Raw genomic sequence first — 14,903 nt, 5'->3', positions numbered from 1 at the left:
ATATATATATATATATATATATATACTGTATAGTGCATACTATAAAATGGGATGGTAGGGCCATCTTATCCCTCACCTCTCCTGAGATCCTCTTGAACAAGAGCCTCAGCTGCAAAAGGTGGTGGCCCTTCAGGGGTGGGAATGAAGAGGCCACGGAGGAGGATGGCATGGCCATCCCATCCCCCACCTCTCCAGAGACCCTCTTGGGTTGGAGCCTAGTCAGAAGGGGTGGCAGTGACTTTTCAATGGTGGGGGTGAGAAGGGCATGGAGGAGGTTGCTCAGGCCACCTCATCTCCCATCTTTCCTGAGACCCTCTTGAGCTCCAACCCCAGATGGAAAGGGTGGTGACAGTCCTTCAAGGGTGAAGCTGAGCCTGCTCATGGATTGCTATCATATTGTGGTGTGCAGACTTGAGTGCTGCTTTGACTTAGTAGCAGTCAGATTACTGTATTAGCAATTTGACATAGTAGCAGTCAGACTAAAAGCACTCCCCCCCACTGAGTCATAAAACGACCAGGATGGGTACCATAATACTACCTGTTTTTCTTCTACAGAAAACCACATTTGGAAGAAGCCTAAGTGCAGCAGTGGAATGCAGATGATGATGATGATGATGATGATTATAAAACCATACAGCCTAATTGTGTACATCATAGTGGTAAGTGGTGGTGACCATCATCCACTCACTTGATGTAGTGCTGCCTACTTCTTCCTTAGCCTTTATCATTCTTTTTCTGTGCCTGCCCTCCGCTCTTCCTATTTCTCCCATCTTTCCTGTCACTTCTTATTGCTTTTCTTTCCTTTACAGGTGGCTTTACATTGAGTGACAAACCAAATGGTTTCCTGTAAGCCAAGAAACCATTTACAACGCTGGGTGGTAACCATATAACCAAACCATACATGTTCCCTACGCGTCAACAAGTGGGTTGGTGGAGGGTTAGTCTCTCTCCCTGTAAAACATATAACTCAAAGTCAAATGGCCACCCCTTCCGGGATTATGGGATCTGGCAATAGATGGATACACAGACCTCCCAAATATACTCTCAGTGCTTATGCATCCACTCAAATCTGTGTTCTCTCTCTCATTTTGCTTATTCACCTTTCATACACTCACTCCTGCAGATATCTTCCTCTTTAGTTGCTCATGTTTTGCTACCCCACAGTTTCAAACACAGCATACTGTAGTTTCCTTTATTATACTTGAGGAGTATTCCTTCACTGTCAGTACGGGTAATGGCTATATTAAACTTCTTTCAACCACTTATCAACATTACATCCTTCTGCAATAATTACATCCCCAAACTTGGCACATTTAAGATCTTGTGCTTCAAGACAAACTAAGTTTCACCCTAGAGGGAAAATTTCATCCATCTTATACAGTTTCAAGGCCACCTTAGGTTCTCAAGCCATGCTGAGATTCCATGAGGAATGGATGCACAATAAAAACAGACATGTCTGAACTGGCACATTTAGGTTGGGTCACGGGTCACCCTAGGTCGTCACTTCGTGTTACATGTCTGATCCACAGCTTGGGATTGTCTCTCTGTCACCCTAGCTCACGTCACTTCGCGTCATGTGAGTGATCCACAGCTCCCTGATCAGCTCATGTAATGAGTTTTCAGGAACAACCAAGAGACCTACAGATGACAGCACTATCAGTCCTCTAAATGTTTTTGCTTGTAGGGTAAAAGGATGCATGTCATGACTAGGGAAATTATTTACATGATAAAAATCATAAATAATGAACCATTTCCAAAGAAACTAAAACAGAGAACCCTTCCCCCTCTAAAATGGCATGGTAATGTGTTACAACACACTAGATTGGGCATGAATGTCCAAAACTATGAAAATAGCCAAAGTCAAATGAATCACATAAAAGAGCAAAATGTTTCCTCCACAAAACTTGACTAATAAGATTTCTTGTTGTGAAGGTACAGAGTACTGATACAACAAAAGAAGGTGGTGGGTCTTGCCACTCACCTTCTTCAACAAGTATAATGATAAACAGTCAGCGGTTTTATAAAATAATCAGAGGTGGAAGATATGCCACACACCTCAGCTAGCAAATGTCATTATACAAGCAGTGGTTACAAAACTTGACAATTTACCAAATTTCCCTGATAGTCAAGAAAAACTTCGTTAAATATACCTGCTACTGCTTTCTTTTTGTCAAACCCATGGTCTGGTTCTGGTACCTGCTGATAAATTACCGTATTTTTAGTTCGCCCTGGCCGGCTACGTATAGGCCTCAACTAACTGGAATTCATCGGTGAATATTTATTACTCCGATACTAAAAAAATATCTACTAATCTGAGAACCTGTAACTACGTGTAAACAAGAACGAAAACTGCTGTGTCAACACAATATAAAAGTACATGATGCGGGAGTACTGAAAGTGCCGGTAGCAGACGACAGCATCGTCAGCTGATTGTTCTACTTGCTTAACATGTAAATCATGTTCAAGTTATACTTACATCAGACCGACTTTTTAGAGTTGATCTCTTAGGTCTAAGAAGAACGTCCTTGAAGTCCAGCTTAATGTCATTGTCTATACGCGGCATTCTGGGTTTTTTACAAAATGCAAGTAACTCTGCACTCCCAACGACTGGCGGGTCGGTCGCACACCGGCAGTGTTGCCACACCAAAATTTAATAAATCCCAAGGACTAACCCCTGAAAGATCCCAAGATTGGCCAAAATATCCCAAGGGTTACAAATAATATAAACTAATGCTAAAACATTAATTAGCTAAGGTATATACCTCACATGAATATTGTAGAACTATTGGGGAAATATATGAAGAGGCCCTTGTTCGTCATTGGCAGCTTCGCGCTGAGCTCTATAAAGTGGAGAGGTAACTCCGCAGCGAGCGTGTAACTTTGGCCGCCACATTAAAACACCTGCACTCGTCGCCTCCACAATGGTAATTTCTGTTTCGCCGTTGCCTACATAAGCTAAGCAATGGGCCATGCCACTATATTTTCCAAATTCATTGGCTGATTTCAAAAGACGTGGACGTCGGTGGTGTAGATAAACAACACCAGCGCCGCCCTGGGCCCCTGGCGGCGGTTACACAAACTACGTGGTGCATGCTACCCATGAGAAGACTCTCCGTACTATACAGCTCAGTGGAGCCTCGGCATCGTCAGAATATAGTAGATGGTTGTCACTTTTCTGTTTCCTGGCAGCTTCTCTGTTCAGAGAGCTCTAGTGACATTGCCCACCTGTAACATCTATTGACGATGCATATGGCTCTCGCTTGTAGCATGTTGCGTCCTGTGGTGCAATTGCTTGCTTAGCATGAAGGCGGTTTGCAGCAGTTGACATATGCAGTCTGTTCGCTTAGTTTTGATTATGTGCAGTTGAGAGAATACTCAACACTTCAGACGAGTGGGGTAGAGCCAGGAGGCAGTACATGAAGTAACAGAGGAGGCTGAATTTCGGATGGTTAAGGCCTTACTTTACCGCTCACAGCTCAAGCCAGAAATTAGTTGCCGAGTCACTCATGTTTTCAGTGATGCCTTGATGTGCAACAAATATTTTCACTCATTATGTAGTTCATCTAAGTTTTTGAAATACCCACCCGACGAAGAGACTCCGAGGAGAGCGCGACATCCAACCCAAGAGGAGGCGCATAGGGGTCCCTAGCCACACCGGCCCACGTCCCCTGCTACCATATGCCCCTCTTCCACCCAGCCAGACGAGCAGGAAGTACATCGCCCAGGTGCATTACCCTCCGACCAGGACAGAACTCACCAGACTCGGGGTGGGACTTGTGTTCACAGTCCCACGTAGGCCTTCGTCGGTAGAGTCCACCGGACCTGCCACCAGAAGAGGAACGACCACCAGTCTTCCAAGTCCTACATACCCCAAGGGGAGCGCAGCAGCATGTTAGAGTCCACTGGACCTACTGCAGAGGGAGAATCCATCGGACCTCCCTCTTCTGCCACCCACCTTCGGGAGCAGGGGCATCGGAACGTCCATAATACTTCCTCCACCTGTAGCCCCAGGGAAGGGAGCAGAGCCTTAGTAGAGTCCACTGGATCTACCACAGTGGGGAAATCCACTGGATACCCCTTGGCTGCGACTTTCCCCTGGCAGCAGGACAGCAGTAGAGTCCACCAGACCTGCCACAGGAGTCGGAACGTCCATCGGACCTCCTCCTCCTGCTGTCCCCAGGACAGGTGGTGCCCCAGCAAAGTCCACCGGACTTGCCGGGCAGAGAGAAAGTCCACCAGACTTCCTTCCTCCACTACCCCGGGAGGGAGCCTTGGTAAAGTCCACCGGACTTACCAGGCGGAAGGAGAATCCACTGGATCTTCTTTCACTGCCCCGGAGTGGAGTTCCGGCAGAGTCCACCATACCTGCCAATCCAAGGGAAAGACCGCCGGTCTTCCTTCCTCCACTACTCTGGAGGCTCCCGCTGAGGGTGATGTCCCTGGTTCAGCCCACCCCTCCAGAGGCCTAGTGAGATGCACCTCACGCTCCCCCTGTACCACTTAGGGTGGAGATTGCTCCCCTACAGGGTTCGTGCTGGAGAGTGTCTGGAGCAGACCTGTTGTGAGCCTGGGTGTCCTGTCCCTGCAGCCAAGCTCTTGACGCCCCCGACAGCTGTTGGTCTCCCCGGGAGCAAGCAGCCACAGACGACTCCTGACGCCTCCCCCTCTCAACGAGACCACACTCCCCGGCCCCTCAAGGGGCGCCCTGACGACCCCGGACCAGCCCAGACCCTCCACCAGGACTCCCACCACAGCCAAGGGCAGGCACCAAGCAGCGCGCCTATTGGCCCTATTTGGCCCCAGTCCCAAGGGCCACCACACTCCTAAGGCCCCCTCCAGGAAAGGGCCTCCAACGATGACGCACTTCAGCCTACACCAGATGCCTGAACACGCAGCCCGAGACCAGCACCTCTACCAAGAGCGCACCCCTGACGGTCCCCTTCCCACACCTGTCCGCCACCTGCACCTACCTGTGATCTAGACTCTGTGTTTCACTTGTGTATCATTTAGTGTTGTATTGTGTTCTATGTATTGTGCAAGTCCACTGTATTTTAGTAAGGTAATATACGTGTAAGACTGGTTAGCCTTTGTTTGAGCCCTATTCCTTTGTTTCATGCCCTGGCCCGGTCCTGAACAAAAGAACCCAAGTCCATGCCTGTATGCTGAGTTCAAAAAGTTGAACCCAGAATATGCTGCATAACACTGGTGGCTAGCGTTGGTTCTAGATCCGACAGAGAGCAACAAGGAACATAGCGAAAGAAACAAAAATGGCTTCCAAACTGCATGTTCAATTACCTAAGTTTGACCCCCGAACAGTACGACATAGACACATACATGTGCATGGTCAAACCTATATTGGACAAGTTTTGAACATGTAGAGAAAAGACTGCAGTCACACTCCCACACCTGGGAAAAATGGTCTCCAGCTTCACTGCAAAAATCATCCCTGAGCTGACATTGGCACAGTTTAAACGAATAGTGATCCAAGCAGTCACACCATCACTGGGAAAGGTTGTTGCATCCCAATTAGACACCCTTACCTACAACAGTAGTCTGGATGACACCCTCATCCAGGCCAGGCGACTCGTCACCGCCACCTACCTAGAAGCCAATGCCACCACCTGGGATCAACACACCATCAACACCTTATTGAGGATGCTCCCTTGTGCCATCAGAGAGCACTTCACGATCTATAATCCGACAGGGGACCTCGAAATGGACATCCAGCTGGTCAGGCGCCTCCTTGACACCTGCACCACTCCCTAACACATCAGGGCGGTTAGCCAAGTCCCAGCACAAAATCCACCACCCACCAAACCCTGGATGCCCCCCAGTAACACCACCCCTTCAACTCCTCCCACCATGCCAAGGGCACTCCCCACCAAGAGATGCCCCAGTCCCAGAGAAAACACCTACCTGATCTCCATCAACCCGTGGGAATTCTCTGTGTACAACCAACGGTGTTCCATTCACGACATACAGGAGCAGCTGAAGGTTGCCTGATGCAGGGCAGCCAACCAGGGGCACTGCAAGTTCTCCGCCATTGAAGACGACAACATCGAGGACAAGGCTCCCACAACCGATTACTCCGAGCCCGGGGAATCAGAGCTCGGAGAGGAGGACGCCCCACAACGGCTGGATTTTTAGGACTGTCCCTGCACCTCCCCACGGTGACTGGGTCCACCTCACACAAATACTGCCCCCCAGCCTACAAGATGAGGCTGAATGGGATGAAAACGAGGCTACTGGTTGATACGGGAGCAGCCAGATCATGCCTCTACCACCATTTCTACTCCTGCAACTCCACAGCCTCGGCCCAGTCGCCATCTTTGCCCATCTTGTAGACATGGGGGACGGCCCCCTTCCCATCCACGGGGAGACTCTGGCCCTACATGCCAAAACCTACGAGAATGTCTCCACTCAACACATATTTATTGTCTTTGACTCAACCTGCTGTGCATATGATGGCCACCTGGGGTTCAATCTCCTACAAAAACTACACACCAGCATCAATTGCCACAAGTGGCACCTTCAACAAACCACCAGATTCCCCCCTCAGCCACACTGCACATGCACCCCCCCCACCTACCCCCCTACCCATCCCATCATGTCATCCACCCTAACCCCCACAACCCCTAGCCCAACCCCCACCACCCCACCCACCACCTTCCCCGCTACCATCGCCTCCACCCTAACCATTCCCCCCAACCATGAGGTCTGACTCCACCTGCACTGACCCACCAGAAACTCTATCTTGTCCTCCCCAAGCTTACCGACAGGCGCCATCGCCTTCTGCCTGTTGTCACCCACTTTCCTCCCCCTAGAGACTGCAAGTAGGCTTTGGATAAATCTATATTCATTTGTCATATGGTATTTACAAGGAATGTGTGGGTAAGGAAACTCAAACTGTAATTACCTGTTACATTACAGTAAATACTACATATTAGAGAATAGCAAACAGTATGAAATGGCTCCATGTACATTAAACATAAAAAAGAAATGCATTCCACCACTCGCAGATAGCCAATGATAACCATCACAATTCTGCACTATACTGTACACTGTCTATACACTACCGTACATTTATCATTCGGTATTTACAAGGAAAGTGTGGGTAAAGAAACTCACGGTACATTAATGCAGAGAAAACAAAAGTGATGATATCTAGGGTTGGTGGCTGTACTGTCAAAGACGAGGGAGAGTGGCTATATGCAGTTTGCCACAAGAGCGTGGGAAGTAATTCCATCTTGTGCGGTGTTTGTGATAAATGGGTGCGCAAGAGATGTAGCGGTATCACATGTAGACTGTGAGATAATGCTGATTTTATGTGTACGGCGTGTCGGGAAGAGCAGGTGGAGATCGTCAGGTGTGAAAGGATTGAACTTGCTGGTGAATCTCTTGAAAGTGTGGAAGAGTTTTGTTATTTGCGAGACATGTTGTGTGCTGGAGGTGGGGCTGGAGCTAGCTCTGTGGCTAGGGTGAGAAGTGGTTGGAAGAAGTTCAGGGAGCTCTTGCCTATCCTGACATTGAGAGGACTCTCCCTGCGTGCTAAGGGGTCTTTGTATGCAGCATGTGTTAGGAGTGTAATGCTGTATGATAGTGAGACCTGGGTAGTAAAGGAGGAGGATATTCGCAGGCTCAGATGTACAGAAATGACAATGATTAGGTGGATGTGTAGTGTGTCCCTGCGCCCAAGGTCTTGGGGGGGCTGGGTTTTGGGGGGGCTGGGTTTTGGGGGGGCTGGGTTTACGATGGAAGAGTTGAGAGGTAGGATGGGACTGGAGTGTATTGGTGTTGTGATGAAGAGAGGTAGATTGAGATGGTTTGGGCATGTGGAGAGAATGAGGGATGATAATTGGGTGAGGGAGGTGAGAAGTGTTAATATTAGGGGTGGGGTTATGAGGGGTAGACCGAGAAGACATGGGACGAGGTCATTAAGTGTGACCTCAGGGTTAAGGGACTGAACAGGGAGGCTGCAGTAGATCGTGCAGCATGGAGAGCCGCCATTAGGTGACCAAGGCTGATGCATGCAAGCATGTTGGAGCCTTTAAAAATTAAACGACTACTCTCTCTCTCTCTCTCTCTTTCTCTGTGTGTGTGTGTGTGTGTGTGTGTGTGTGTGTGTGTGTGTGTGTGTGTGTGTGTGTGTGTGTGTGTGTGTGTGTGTGTGTGTGTGTGTGTGTGTGTGTGTGTGTGTGTGTGTGTGTGTGTGTGTGTGTGTGTGTGTGTGTGTGTGTGTGTGTGTGTGTGTGTGTGTGTGTGTGTGTGTGTGTGTGTGTGTGTGTGTGTGTGTGTGTGTGTGTGTGTGTGTGTGTGTGTGTGTGTGTGTGTGTGTGGACTCCATGCTGGTTGGTGTTTCCCATAAGCAGCCATTCTTTTCCCAAACAAAATTGGTTAAATGAATACAATGTCTGACCAGCATAAGGTGGTCGTTAAAACCAAAATTCGTATATCGAGGATTTACTGTGCTGTATGTACAGTATGAATATGCTGTACCTTGACTTGTTTTATCAGGAAAGCTATTGGGTTGTTTTTTTTTATAAGTTCAGATAGTTATACAGTATAATACAGGTTTTTGTAAGGGTTATAACCCTTTTTAACGTGACAGCGTTCGGACTGACACTGTCATATAGCTAAATGTGAAGCTACAGAATGTGGTGTAAGTTTTTAGGCCTATCTGATGGAGCCAAGATTCCATGGGCTTGAATGATGGGTGAATGAAAGCATGGCCCACTGACCTGGGCAAACTTTGGCTGTCTGGATGTTGCTGATCCTCACCCTGCCCTAGGGTGGGAAAGGAGGTCCATATGATGATGATGATGATGATGATTACCCTGTAGAGCAGGGGTTCCCAACCTGGGGTAAATTACCCCAAGTGGGGTAATTTGGTCTTTTGTGAAGGGTAATGGGGGAGGTAACAAAAAAAAAAAAACCTAAAAATCATACCAGTTATGATAGACTTCGGACCTATACTAAAATTCAGAGATGAATGTTGAAAGTCATGTTTATTTGGTATCAGTGTTAATAATAAAAATAAATTACTCCTTGCAATAACCCTCTTGGTTTTAGCCTAACCTTTAATTAAGTCCTACATTCAAACTAAAATCTAGGCATCAAAATGTTAAGCAGCTAAAATGCAATTGTGGAAACATAAGCAATGAGGGGTAATGAGTGAAGAGAGGTGTGGAAAATGGGGTAATGGGTAAATAAAGGTTGGGAACCCCTGCTGTAGAGGGACTGGAAAGGTAATATGGCATTATCCAAGAAAATGCATTACCCAAAATGGCTTTGGCTGAATTATGACATCAAACAGGGGGTTACTGTATTCTCCACTTCCCTAACATCATTACCTATCCTGTCTATTACTGCGAAGAGGGCGAAGAGGTACATAAATTTTTCATTGCATTTGCTCTCTCCGCTGACCAGCAAATTACAAAACCAACTCACATTCTCTTCCAACAGCCATCAGTATGCTTTATCTACATTTACTCTACGGCAATGCTTCTTATCCCATTCAGCTAGAGGACTATTGTACATTTTTTTTTTTCTATAACATCCTTTGAGCTTTCACACTATTTTGTTCAGCTAAAGAATGACTTTTTGGGATGAAGGGACTGATACTACTAATGTCAACACATTTCTCGTGACGATAGGGGGCTAGTACTTATTTCTTGATTTTTGTATGATACATCTACATATGCTGTTTGTGGTATTAAAATCAAAATAATATCAACAGCCTACATGACTTACAAATAACAAATGATTAGCCACCTGCATGCAGCAAGAAGTTGGAAAGGAAGAGATGCTAGAGAGAATCCTTAGCTGTTGACAATACAGCCGCATATCACTATGTCAGAATTCACATAGCTGAGTATGTCTTGCAATGTAAATGCTGTCCCCATTTATATCCGGAACTGCCTGCAGCTGCTCATGATGAAACTTGTGTGATGAAGAACTATTTGCACAAGACAAAACTAGACTGCATTTTCTTCCATGAACTTGTAATCTTCTGCACCCTGTTGTTAGTCTCCACCTGTTAAATAAACCAACACAATAAATGAGGCTACATTTTCCTACATCAATGATTAATTTAAGACTTAACACATCAGAAGCATAGAGGATTAATGCATCATGCTTTTCAGCTGACACGCTAGTATCATCAACATAAACTGTTAATGGCTGACCCTTCAATGAAAGAAATTACCACACCGTGTTTAACTATCACTTTGGGTATTAGGAGTTTCTGTGAGTTGAATAAAATTGTCCGTTGATAAGCTAGAATTAACTATCTATCTATCTATTGCCAGATGCCTCAATCCTGTTTGGGGTGGCCACAAACAAATCGCCTCCAAGTCGCCCTGTCCCCCGCCATTTCACTCCCCTGCTCCCAACTCACACCCCCCTCTCTCATATACCTCTCCACCCCATCTCTCCATCTCATCCTCGGCCTCCCCCTCCCTCTTTCCCCCTCCACCTCACTCACATACACTCTCTTCGTCAGTCTTTGACCCTCCATCCTCTCCACATGGCCAAACCACCTCAGTGTGTTCCTCATAACTCTTCCTATCACATCCACATCAACACCACAACGCTCCTTTATATCCTCATTCGTCAGCCTCTCTCTCCATGTGACTCCACAGGCTCCTCTTAAATAACTCATTTCCACGGCTCACTCTTGACTTGTGTCCTTCCAACAACGTCCAAGCTTCACTTCCGTACGTTAGAGTTGGTATCACAATACTGTCATGTAGTAACTTTTTCACTTCCATGCTCACTTCCCTGTTTCTTATCACTGCTTTCAAAGAACCAGCAACCTTTCTTCCCTGCTGTACCCTTTCAAGAACTTCACCCTCCAAACCTCCATCCTTACTCATCACACTACCCAAGTACTCAAACGTACTCACAATTTCCAATTCCTCACCATCCAACCTCGCTGTACATTCACTGACTTCACCTCTCTCAAAGACCATCACTTTACTCTTCCCTACATTCACCTTTAGATTCCGTTTCTTACACACTCTCTCAAACTCATCCACCAAGCCTTGCAGCTCCCCTTCGTCTTCACTCAACAACACGATATCATCTGCAAACAACAGTACAGGGAGTTTCCAAACACTATCCTCTCTCACTAGAATTAACAACAATGTTTTTTGTTCTTGGTTAAAACAGTTATCATGAGTTCTAACATTTATGGTGCATTAGGCTTCTTTAGAACCAAACAATGCTATTGAACATTAATACTGAAATATCCTGCACAGTAAGTAATTCACAACAGATTATGTCAACATATCATACTGGGCAGTAAATGGCTTAAATGTTAGCCATTTTTGCATGCCAAATGGCCAAATCAGTGGGATTCAGCTTGCTTGGAGGTTTGCTCTTGTGATGAGCACTTAAATGTGTTTCCCCACTCCCCTCCAACTATGAATAAAATATTCCATTAGAGCACGAGGTAAGTACAACTACAAACTGCTCATAAAAACAGTCAATGCTTAGCCATTTTGCCCAATGTGAATCCACCTTTAAATTTAGGCATTACTACAAAAAAGGGCACCAGTGGCATATATATATATACATATATAAAATTATACAGTCAAGTTGCCTAAGGCGCAGCTGATTGGTTCTGGACCGCACCTGTGACACAGAAAACAGTGCCATAGAAATAACTAAACCTATGGGAAAAATGGAATTTGGTTCTGGATGTTCGCCCAAAGTCACCCTTTTCACCCCACTTTACCCCCATGTTTCCCCACTTTACACATGCACAATCAAGCAATCAGTCAATGCATGTATTTCGTAACAATAGGCACAAAAAACGAGAGGGTGATCAGCCTTGTGTCTACTTGGACAATACCATGCGCTGCAGATCGAGCGAAAAAAAAGCTTGGCCAAATAGACACAGATCAGCTGACTGATCAAAAACATTAAAGATGGTAAAGGCTGCCTGGTCAAGCACTGATTGAAGAAGTTTATTTGATGAAGTTTGCATGCTCAAGTGTCAACAAAATTCACAATTAACACATTAATAATCGTTCTTATATACGTGATGATGATGATGACGGGAGGCATTGTACTTTGTCTTAGCTCAGAGACAGGTGCTTCGTCACTAACCCGTTCATGGCAGTTTTACGAAAAAACCTATAAACTAGTTACAATGCCCAAAGAATCTTTAATGTTTCATTACTTAACGCAATGAATTTGGTGATGTTTAATATTCCACAGTTGGAGCAATTGTAGTATGGATCTGAAGTGGTTGCCATCTTCTTTGTTTACAAACAGGGGAGCGCGCCACCAGGAGAATTTGCCAGCGCGTTACAATCCTTGCCACGCCCGCACCATAGGTAGTTTATGTGCGTGGTTGTTTTTTGGGGGGTCTGGCACCTTGCCGTGTCATAGAAAACCATGGCATAGACATCCGTGCCATAGGTGACTTGACTGTATGTATATACTGCATATATATTACCACACTGTATTCCATAAATTGGTGGCACTAGTATGAAAACTATATCAAAGTTATACAAATATATTAAAAACATGATTAAAACACTGAATATCATGAATTCATGGAACATTACATAAAAAAATAACATCAATTGTATACACACCTTATCATGAAAAAAATTACCACTGTGTGTCACAATTTGAAGGGATGAACATAAAAAAATTACCGTACATCAGCGGCATACACTCTATCTATCTACAGCTAGATGCCATAATCCTGCAAGGGATGGCCATTTGTCTTTGAGTTAGTCGTTTTATGGGGAGGGGTACTAACCCTCCCCCAACTCACTTTTTGACACAGGGAACATGGATGGGTTGGTTATATGGTTACCACCCAGAGCTGTAAATTATATCCTGGCATACAGAAAACCATTAGACTTGCACTCAATGTAAAGCCACCTGAAAAGAAAAGAAGAGTAATAAAAAGTGACAGCAAAGATGGGAGACACAGAAAAAGAAGGCAGACACTTAAAAATTATGATAAAGGTAAAGGAGGAAAGAGGCAGCACTACATCATGTGGCATACACATCATGAAAATTGTATCTCATGATTGATACTATACATGTGCATGGAGTGTGTGGTGAAATGATGAAGCACGAGGGAGAGACAGTGGTAGAATGGATATGGAAGATGCGCAGATTGGCCTAGGAGGAAGGTCGAGTCCTGGAGGACTGGAAGTCAAGTGTAACTACTGCCCTGTACAAAGGAAAAGGGGAAAAAGAAGTGTGTGGTAATCATAGGGGCATTTGTATTCTGAGTGTAATAGGAAAAGCACATGGTAGGATACTTACTGACAGAGTTAGGAAAAAAATGGGATTAGCTGGAGAAGGACAGGGAGATTTTAGGAAGGGAAGAGGTTGTGTAGATATTTGTTCTTAGGTCTTTAGTGGAAAAGTTTCTAGAGAAGGGATAGAAGTTGTATGCAGCCTTCGTGGATTCGAAAAAGCATACGACAGAGTGGATAGACAAGGAATGTGGAAAACATTAAGAATACAGTATATGGAGTAAATAGGAAGTTGTTGAATGCCGTGAAGAGTATGTATGACAGTGCAGTGTGTGTGGATAGAGAAATGACTGAATTTTTCTATCTGATTGTTGGACTGAAACAGAGATGTGTCAGGTCTCCATGGCTGTTCAGTTTGTATACGGATGGGGTTATAAAAGAGATACGAGGAAGGGCGGAGGATGTTGGAGCAGCCCAAATGTGAGATGGCAGCATCTGGAGACTTCGGGTACTGTTGTTTGCAAATGATACTGTATTTTGTTAAGTGAAGACAAAGAGGAACTGCAAGCCCTGGTGAATGATTTTGGGAGGGTGTGTAAGAAATGGAACCTAACAGTAAATGAAGGAAAGAGTAAAGTTATGGTCTTTGAGAGAAGTGAAGCCAGTGAATGTATAATGAGGTTGGATGAGGAAATGGAAAATGCGAGTGCTTAAATACTTGGGTAGTGTGAAGAGTAAGGATGGAAGTTTGGAGGATGAAGTGGTTGAAAGGGCATATACAAGGAAGAAAGGTTGCTGGTTCTTTGAATGTGGTGATAAGAAGTAGGGAAGTAAGCATGGAAGTAAAAAAGTCGCTGCATGATAGCATTATGATACCAACTCTAACAAATGGAAGTGAAGCTTGGACCTTGTTGGAAGTGCACGTCAAAAGTGAATGCAGTGGAAATGAGTTATTTGAGAGAGGCATGTGGAATTGCATGGAGTAACAGACTGACAAACGAGGAAGTGAAGGAGAACTGTGGTGTGGTGCGGATGTGGATGTGATAGAAAGCGTTAGAAGTACAGGTACATTGAGGTGGTCTGGCCATGTGGAGAGGATGAAGGGCGAGAAACTAATGAGTGTATGTGAGTGAGATGGAGTGGAGGAGGGGGAAGGGGAGACTGAGGATGAGTTGGAGCAATGGAATGGAGAGGTATATAATAGAGGGGGGGGGGGGTATGAGCTGCTGGGAGAGCAGTGAAATGGTGGACGACAGAGCAACATGGAGGCAATTTGTTTGTGGTCACCCCTTATGGAATTAAGGCATCTGGCAATCGATATGGATAGACAGACACTGTATATATATTTCTTAAAATGATATCAGAGTTGCATACACCACAACAGTAATTACCAAAAAAATAAAAAAAATAAAAAGGGGGCATATACAACTCACCACAATAATGCTGGATATCCTTTGAATAGCCAGAACTGCCCACCTGCACACAGCATCTACCTGGAAATTTCTAGAATTATACAGTAAGTAAAAAATATTAACTACAAATCCTTATGTATGGTTGTGGACACAAATAGCAATCCACTTCCTTAAGATAAAAACCAAAACACTATGCAGTAACTATCGAACTCAGTAATTGCCTGTGAAATGTGTTTCAATATTAGACGTAGTTATGCACCGCTGG

At 45.2% G+C, this 14,903-nt stretch overlaps 1 protein-coding gene across 1 annotated transcript in view; it reads right to left on the bottom strand.

The window, feature by feature from the left end:
• Nucleotides 1-2,617, bottom strand: part of LOC145410060 (GMP reductase 2-like) — a 104,609-nt gene extending 101,992 nt beyond the window's left edge. The window contains exon 1 of the mRNA XM_080280276.1: nt 2,477-2,617. Within this exon, the coding sequence (XP_080136402.1) occupies nt 2,477-2,563 (87 nt within the window). The 5' untranslated portion in view covers nt 2,564-2,617. The remainder of the gene's footprint in view (nt 1-2,476) is intronic.
• Between the last annotated feature and the right edge of the window lie 12,286 nt (nt 2,618-14,903).

The sequence above is a fragment of the Coenobita brevimanus genome, chromosome 84 (genome assembly GCF_032717465.1).
Source record: "Coenobita brevimanus isolate Jiangsu-jjx chromosome 84, ASM3271746v2, whole genome shotgun sequence".
Taxonomy (NCBI): domain Eukaryota; kingdom Metazoa; phylum Arthropoda; class Malacostraca; order Decapoda; family Coenobitidae; genus Coenobita; species Coenobita brevimanus.
The sequence above is the reverse complement of the archived record's forward strand: the minus strand, read 5'-3'. Positions and strand labels throughout refer to the sequence as shown.